At 40.7% G+C, this 9,087-nt stretch overlaps 1 protein-coding gene across 4 annotated transcripts; it reads right to left on the bottom strand.

The window, feature by feature from the left end:
• Nucleotides 1–999: 999 nt before the first annotated feature.
• On the bottom strand, nucleotides 1,000–8,130 carry mtfr1l (mitochondrial fission regulator 1-like). Of its 4 annotated transcripts, none has more exons than XM_084045833.1 (8): nucleotides 8,013–8,130; nucleotides 5,767–5,910; nucleotides 5,541–5,648; nucleotides 5,287–5,396; nucleotides 4,940–5,151; nucleotides 2,717–3,086; nucleotides 2,334–2,479; nucleotides 1,000–2,171 (listed from the first exon to the last, which is right to left on the bottom strand). In XM_084045833.1, the coding sequence occupies exons 2-7, from the start codon at nucleotides 5,779–5,781 to the stop codon at nucleotides 2,365–2,367; spliced, it is 930 nt and encodes a 309-aa protein (XP_083901959.1). In that variant the 5' UTR covers nucleotides 5,782–5,910; nucleotides 8,013–8,130; the 3' UTR covers nucleotides 1,000–2,171; nucleotides 2,334–2,364. The 4 variants fall into 4 exon arrangements, with proteins under 4 accessions (XP_083901959.1, XP_083901960.1, XP_083901958.1 ...); XM_084045834.1 differs by having other exon boundaries at nucleotides 1,000–2,479; nucleotides 5,767–5,801; nucleotides 5,852–5,910; XM_084045832.1 differs by having other exon boundaries at nucleotides 1,000–2,479.
• Nucleotides 8,131–9,087: the final 957 nt, after the last annotated feature.

The raw sequence follows: 9,087 nt of genomic DNA, 5'->3' as shown, positions 1-9,087 counted from the left end.
ATGCATGAGATTATATATACTGAAAAACATACACCTAACACACGCCCTATTGTGTGTTTATAGTATATATGTAATTGTAAACAAACGACTTTATTATTTCGAGAAGGGTTAAAAAACTACAGTCTAAGTTTCTCATTATTTGGAAATTACCATTTTATTTGGTGTCCCTACATTGCCACCTCATGGTGATTCAGTGCAACTGCATGAAAATGCAAAATGGTAGGCTGCTTCGTTCTTCTCTGATGCATATTCCAAGTAATTCATCACTTTTTCAAAATACCAGCCCATATTTATTTACATTTCAAAACAAGACAAACAAGACATCCACATTACAGCAGGACACAAACATACACATGGTGGTAGTAATCCTCACTAACAATGAAGTATAAATTAGCCTAAATGGATATGAGGTGGCATAGGCTGAACTAAAGGGGGAAAAATATAACAATTTTGTTAGGTTTGTGAATTATAAAGGTACCACTAGCAGACTTCTCGCTCCCTTTCACATGGTTTATAGGTTCAACAGCTCAAGTAAAAGACTACATATAGTTTAAGTTGAGTGAACTATGTCTAACATCACAATAACATAGTGCTCAGAAATAGACATTGTGCAATGCCAGGTTACTGAATATTTTATCAACTCCATCTACAGTACAAGAATGATGTTACAGAGAAGGCTAAAGGGTATTTCCCAACAGATGGGCATATTCTCTCACACTGCAAAACTACATTAAAAGAGTCACTCACCGGTGTTCCATGCGTAATTACACGTATAGTAATTGAAAGAGGAATTATAGTAAAAATATCAATCATTCTAACTTGATATAGTTGGACCTACAAACGACAGGCGAACAAAAGCTACTGGGGCGTAAAAGTCACTGTGCAATTAACACTCTTCAGCAGTAGGGGCAAATTCTGAGAAAATGTAATGTGGGTGAAATTGTGGCGGGTGGGCAGATTAAAAAATGGCTTTTGAAATGAACAATAACAGGGAATAAAATCAGGCAATAGGTTGTAGTAAGGCGTCAACAGGAAAACTCGTCATCATGAGTCACACAGGCGTCATACTCGCTTTCACATAACCCTGAATACAGAATATTAAAGCACACATGCAGAGTTTAGGAGTCTGTATGTCAAAGGAAAACCAGTGACATGGTAAGGTAAGTAAATTGTTTCTTTTTTCAACTTTGAAGAGACACCCTTTCTAAGCCACAGGGAAGTCACTGTATTAATAAAAAAAAACTGTACAAGTTTGTTTCTGGTGTAGTCTTCAACAGACATCAACAGCAGCACGCAGTAGATACATATTTCTGTCACACAACAGTAGAACAGTCATTCAGCAAGGTCTTGCTTGTTTTTATGCATCACACAAATCACTCCAGCTCAAACTATGTCACACACACGTATAGGCTTCCGAGTTGTGAGAAACTGTCATTTTACCCAGTGGCTCTTAAACTTAAGGTTAAAGGAAAACCAAATAAAGGAATGAAATTAGCAGTTTTATGGGTGCGGTGGAGTGGTTTATGAACAGGGAGCAACAGATATGATGCTGTGAACAGACTAAAGCATTACCAAACTCAATATTTCAATGAAAGACATTAACAGGCTCCAAAGTTTCTTCCATACAAGGTGTAATAAGTCATCACTGTTTGTTGGCTAGATCTTTCTGCTTGTACATAAAATGTTTTCAAGTATGTTGGAGGACTTTTTACATTAATTAAAAAAAAAACGTTTACTTGCATCTTCTCTTCTATAGAAAGTTTATATTTGTAAGAAAAAAATCCCAGTATACAACTTGACTCTTGCAATAGCAGTACAATTACTATGCTCTTTAGAGAATATAGCCTGCACAAAGGGCAAGTTATTGGCAGCAGTTAAATCAATCCGAGTTATGGGAACAAAGTAACTTCAACGTGAATAACTTCCTGTACCATTGTGCTAAGGTATCGTATATTTCAGGGAGACTTCATTGGATATGTGTTGATAAACTGACTGTTGACTGGATCAAGAGTAGGCAATTTCCCTTTCCATTGTACTAGGACAGTGGATTTGAATCATTTCTTTGTTAGTTTTGGTTTTGACCGTTTGACCTTGTGAATTTTCCTTACATTGCCATTGGTCAGAGAGGCCAAGCTGGGTCTTCATGGGTACACATTTCCACAGGCCAAGGCCTTTTAACAAGCAGAGACATTTCATAGAATGAGTGGAAACAATATATATTACACTTGCAAAGCTTTAAAACAAATAACCCAAAACAATAACCCTTGAATAAACAGCTTGTTGAGGTAACTTTTCAAGCATCATTTCAAAGCTATTGTCCTGTCCCGACTTACATGCTGTAGCGCTGAGAGACGGGAAGATTAGCTACTTCCGTTTCATGTCTTCTTCCTTCAGGGTAAACTTTTTCCGCAGGGCCTCTGAAATCAGAGTGGCGGAGTCCTCCTCTCTCAAGGAGGTACAGCCTCTGTTGTAGTTGTACCTGCATTGACACAGAGCAGACAAAACAGGTTGTAATCCAAGGACTGATTGATGGTGATAACATTTATTCAGAAGCCATTTACCTTCAAATGCTGCCCAAGGAAGCGCATCAGTATAGAAGATTGTTCTGTACTGTTGTGCTAGTGGTTGGACCAACAGGGCACCGCTCAGGACATTGTCTTAAGCAGTCATAAACAAATATGAGCTATGAGACACTTAAACCACTGGTATCGCTTACCTGTCCTTGCTCATTTTCATGCGGTTCATATCTTTTAGGATATCCATGACATCGGCAAAGCTGGTGGACTTGGAAAGCGACACGGTGTCCTCCTCTGCCTCTCGGAAGTCCATGCTGGGCCTATCCAGGTCAAAGGTCGCAGAGGCCGTCATTGAGACAGGAGGCAGGGGGTCGGGGACCAGCTCCGACACCACAGAGACGACGTCGTCTTCCTCATCTTCCTCCTCGTCCTCCTCTGTGACATCACTGATGACGAAGGAGGCGGCAGCGGTGGCTGCTGGGTGGTAGGGTGCCGTTTCGAAAGGAGCCAGGGAAAAGCTCATGCTGGTGTCGTCAGGTGAAAGCAGGTCAGGGGTCAGCGGGTTGGAGCCTGAACGGGAAGAACAGAGTGGGGCGAGAAATTGGTAGGTAGGTTTTCTATGAATTAACAAAAACATTAATTGGATAATCAATGGTGAGACATTCAGTCACTGAGACAACATGGCATTTCAGATGTCTGTGATAAAAGGCTGAAGCATGGGAAAGGTGGTGAGCAATCAGTAACTCTCCTGGAGTCACTACTACCACGTCATGTTACGTATTAGTGAGTTATTTTCGCTATACAGTACTCAACATAACAATGACCCTAACAATTAACATGGTAAAAATAACTTGCTTAATAACACAGATGGTTGATCATGAGAGACTGATCATATTACACACACCTCCCAAAATAGTCACACAATCTATTGCTTGGATGCATATAATAGATATGATGCAAATTCAACCGTATCTTTTTTTTTCAGTTGACACATTTAGAGCTGAATTACCGTATATTTCCAAATAGTGGCCCTACCGCAAATAGCCACCTGGTTCCTTCTAAATGCCCGGGGTCTGACACCATTTTGCGTATTAAACGGCCCGTCCAAATAAACGCCCCGTTCCTTGCAAATGCCGGGGCTATTATTTGCAGTTTCTTCAGCCTAATTTGGGTCCATGCAAAGCCGGGGCTATTATTTGCAGTTTCTTCAGCCTAATTGGAACTGTAACCAAATAATGGCCCGGTGCAGGCCGGTGCAAAAATAAATAAAATCCTGCTGCAAATAGCCGCCGGGTTTCTTTTAAACGCTCCACGATCCAAATCGATTTTGCGTATTAAACACTCAAGCTACTATTTGGAAATATAAGGTTTTAGGTCCCTCTGCTTGTTCGTCGTTTCTGCAAGTGTGGCCACAGTTTCACCCATTAGGCTTTCATGCCAACTCCAACTCATCTTTTTAACTCGGCAAGGTGATTGAGCAATTGTTCAGTAGAAAGGGCTCATATAATATCCTTTCCAAATTGTATTAGCCTTTGGTCGTGAAGTTAAACTTTGTAAACTACCTTCTTATTCTCATTACACATGAGAGTAGGCTATTTACTTATTAGTTATAACTAATAACGTTCAGCGGATCCATCGCGTGAGGAACTCGCTTGCGCTGATTTACAAGTTGTCACGTGGGTCCATTTGGATGAGTGATGACATTTTTCGTCTGAAGTTAGATGAATCGCACTACAGAATTGACGTATGCAATATACACAATCCTGTACTCCCAAATAAAGTCAGGAATTTACGACCAACAGGTTAGTGAATGAGGCCTGATGTTTTGTGCTAGGCCTATTTGACCATTACGCATTTTCAAACAACCCTGAGGTGCAACGATTATCGATGACCAAATGATGCAAACACATCTTACGCAGAAAACCCATCAAAAAAGCGTTGCACACACACACAGGTTTTTGCACGACTGTTATCGCCAAACCAGGACATCTGGTCATCCTATATGCAATGTTTTTCTATGAGAATACACACGGACAAGCATTTTTTCCCCCGCCCAGATCTTCACGTGTGCGAGCAGAGCTGCCAGTGAGAGCGGCTGGATTCATTTCCATGGAGTAGAAGAAAAGCGGTGTCCATGCGCTTATGCTTGCGCATCCTGTTGGGTGTCGTGCGTTAGTTGTTAAGATGTTTGGGAGAATCAGAACAGCTGAAGTGCCTCTTTACACGTATTTGACCCAGCACTGAAACAAAGTCTTAGCATAACTATTAACATACTCTGAGGGTTGATCATGCCAGGCTGATCCTGTTACACGCCTAACAAAGCAGCTTCATGGTCAAATGTGGTCTTCAAATTCAGGTTACATGGTGGACAAGCATACAACTCACAGAAAGATTAACCACAATTATCTAGTTGGGCTTCTTACCGGATTCGGTTGCGACGATCTTGGCAATCTGTGAACGTAGTCTGCTTAACTCATCCTGAAGAGCTGTAGTGCGGTTCATTGCCGTTACACCAGGCTTCCTTAGCCCCTCCACCTTCTTTCCCTCACGGCGGAAGTTGGGTACAGATGAGTTCCTATGGAGTACCAGGAGTGGTGTGGGTCTCCATTCATGTCTCAGAGGACGCGAGTCACTCCTGGAAACAAAAGCAAAGAATGCAAACCATGGAATAACACACTAAGCCAATCATCATTGAAAGATGATATTGGAATCACGTCCAATAATAACCTCTGTGTCGGTTGGGGCTAGACTGGGTCTAGACTAAACTTACCGTACTCTAGCATACGTTTCCTCTTCATCTGCGGCAATCCAAGCTATGTCTGCCAGGGTAGGAACCATGGGGCCATCCATAGGTCTTAAGGGGGGCAGGCCTGGCAGTTCCTAAAATCCAAGGTTAGATGTTGAGGGACAACGTCATAATATAGTTCGAAATTTGTAAATGTCATGGCAGATATAGGATATTATCGTCTTTATATAAGTGATTCACCATAGCCTATATGTACTAAAATGAAAAATTAAACATACCTGAAAGCATGCCCTTTGTGGAGGTTTAAGGGGAAGAGTGGAGCCTATTCTCCTCACCACACTACGGGTGGATCCATGTGGCTTGTTTTGCCAGATAGGAATAACTTCCTAAACGGGTGAAAAACCAGTTAGATACCACGCTACATTCCCATGTCAGCTAATAGGCAGGAAATATCAGCCATCTAGGAACAGATCAAGAGGCTGTGAGAGAGTGAGTTAAACTTACCGTTTCCGTTTCCATGGTTAAGAATCTGGGTCCACCTTTGCTGGTGCTTAAAGTGGTTGAAGATGGATGGAGCAACTCATTAAACAAACCCCACGTCAACCCTCTTCTATGCCTTCAGTATGGGGCAGCCAAGTCTCAGAACATCTGTTTTGAGCAATAGGCAATACATTTATCTATTACACAAAACAACCAAGCTAATGTGTAGTTAATGTGAAAACCCTTGCTCTTATCGTCAAATATTGACTAGAATAAATTGTGTTAAGCGACCAGTGTTTAGGTTGAACGAGTGACCCTGTGACTAGCGACTTTCAGCCAAACCACAGTCTGTGGTTGTCTACTTGATATTCTGTTGAAAACAGCTAAGAGCAAAGATTCTCTCACTTTTTTCATTTCAAGGACTCCCAGTTTGATATGTATTAGAAATTAGAATACTTGGCCCCTTTGATAAGATTTTTATTTTACGTTTTATCTCTGGGACCCATATCTATGACCAACATCATATAGTCTGTCAGTTGGTACAACATGCCTGTGCTGTCTATGATCTGTAGGAAGTAACTATCTACCTACATAGAGAGTAAAGGAATACTGTCATCACTCTACTGAAAAGATAACAGTGGAACACTGATCAAAATAGCCATTCCTGTGCATGTTCTAGTTGCCTTTACATGTAATTTATATTCATTCATCCAACCTTTATTTATTCTCAAAAAGACATTGAGGTTGCCCTCATTTGCAGTGTCGTCGAGATACATCACAGTACAATTTCATTTTCTCATCAACATTCACATCAATGATAAAACAAAACAGAAACGTTCCCCTAATGTGTGATACAACACAAGATTAAAAGCAGTTGCAGACATTTGTGGGTAGGTCTAGGTCTGCAATCAAATTAAATTGACCGTATGTTATGGGAGAACAGATCTTTAATTTCAGCTGTAGTGTAGGTCATTCCAAGTGGTTGGGGCACTAAAACAAAAGGCTGTTTTTCCAGTTCAGAATTTACTTTGGGGACCTTTAGCATGAGCCAGTCATTGGAGTGTGACCTATACGTTCCAGGATTCCATTCCAACAGAGATTAAATATACAATGGTAAAGTCCCATCAACTACCTTAAAAATACCAGTACCTGTACTGGTACCAGGTACCAGTGTTTGTTTCACCTGTCAGCCAAGGAAGGCCAACCCAATCTATCATACAGGACGCAGTGAGGAGTCCTATAATGTTCACCAGATACAAATCGCAGAGCAGCAGAATGATAAACATATGGTGACGAACATATGGACAACTATCAATCGTTTAGCTGGGGATCACTTGGACGTAGAGAATGCTACAACTGTCCTCGTGAATGCCCTTAGCTTGGTTCTTCTAATACAGTGGTTTTCAACCAGTGGTCCTTGAGGAGGTTCCAGGTGGTCCCCAGCTAAATGATGGAGTATTGGTAACCATATGGACCCTTATAGATCTTAAACTCTAGAGTTTAAAGTGAATGGTCCATTTGGTTTCATTTTACTCTCTCAAGAGTTAAAGTATTGATAAACATCTGCATTACTTCATTTGCAAGAAGTCTACACAATTATAGAATGTAGAAGAATTGTTATTTTGTTCAACGTTTGCCTGTCATCTCTCCAATGGTACCGACAGGCATCAATACAGCAGACAAAATCTCATCCACCGATAACAAAATATGCTTAGTCTTGGGTCTTGAGTCTAAATCTCATCAAATGGTGGTCCGTGGCTCAAATCCCGAATAAATAATGGACCTTAATAGGAAAAGGGTTGAAACCACTAATTACAGTATCAAAAACATACTCATCTCTGATTCATCCTTGGAGTCTTGTTTGATAAAAAGTGTCACGTACCAACAACACTGGTAAGTGACAATCTACTATCTCGGTGTTTTTTTTTTTACGGCATGCGAACTCATTCACGTTGTTATTCTGTACGCGTATTATAAGTAAAACAACCCATACTATGGTAACTAACTACGATAACCACCAAAGTATGCATTCGGCTGAAATAAGTCGCCAGTTCTAACAGGGTCACTCGTTAAACCAAACAACACCATCCCCCCTTCTGACAACAGTTACCGTAGGTTAACCTAGCTAGCTGAGCAAGCAACAGTAGCATCTGAGACCGTGGCCCTACCGGTGACCCTCTGCCTTATTACACTATGTCGTTGTTTTATTTGGCACAGCGTTCCGTACTTCTTCGACAAAATGTGAGTAGTATCACTAGCACATTACTTACCATGTATGATACAGTATCTGAAAGATGCAAAGCAGCAGATTATACCACAAAAACACCTTCCCCTCTTCGTCTTTCAACTCTATGTTGTCGTCTATTTTAGGCCGGAAGCTAGGGGGTCTTCCATTTCAGTGTTGCCAGATTTTGTAAGAGAAATAAGCAACCACGTCTAGAAAAACAAGCCCAAAAGAAGCAACTAGGGAGGCCATTATGAGCACTTTATACATTGAAAATAACAGGTCTACAAGCTCAGCTTGTAGATCTGTTATTTAAAAAAACACAACACAACACAACACAAATCTGGTACGGGGGTCCCTGGCACAAAACGTTTTCAGATGAAAGACATGACATGAACATATTTGTGAACCACTGGTTAAAATAATTAAACAATTCTGAAGTAAGCCTAAATAAGCAAGTACACTTTAGAAAAAAGCCCAAAAAACCGCAACTACCAATATTTACGAGTTACAACAGAAAAATAAGCCCAAAATCGCTTATAATAGAGGGACATGGCAACACTGTTCCCCTTTTGTCGTGTGATTGGTCGTAATTCTTCTTCTTGTGTCATTTATGGCATATGCTACTAACAGCTGATAGTGCATAGCGCCACCAACCGGGCAAGAATGGACGATGAACATCTGTTTCAGCCCAAAATAAAAGGAGAAAATAGAAAAGGAGATTAATTAAAAAGCATGTCCAGTGCTAATAAATCCGGACATACCCTGTCTTAAAGGTAGGCTATGTTAATTGAACAGCTTTAATATATGCCTCAAGTAGGCTACTGTTTAAATAAGCTTGCATTTTCGAGAAACCTTCCAGAAAAGAAAATATTTCACCGAATGGAAAAAATGTTTAGTTACGCCACTGTCTGCGCCCCCTACAGATCTGGTCAATGGAATTTTTCAATTTTTCCTAAAGCTCATGGAGAAACAGAAGATAAGAACTACTTAATTTAATAAACTTCTTAATGGAAAGGGTAGAGGCGGATGACACTAAAGGTTTTTGCTGCCATCACCATAACTCATGCTTTCCCATTTTGGCGTGAGTAAAAACAGCAGTTTCACAATGTTTCTCTCAG

The sequence above is a fragment of the Gymnoscopelus microlampas genome (assembly GCF_963454915.1).
Source record: "Gymnoscopelus microlampas genome assembly, chromosome: 20".
In the NCBI taxonomy this organism is placed as follows: domain Eukaryota; kingdom Metazoa; phylum Chordata; class Actinopteri; order Myctophiformes; family Myctophidae; genus Gymnoscopelus; species Gymnoscopelus microlampas.
Note: the sequence above shows the minus strand (reverse complement) of the source record. Positions and strands in the feature narration are given on the sequence as shown.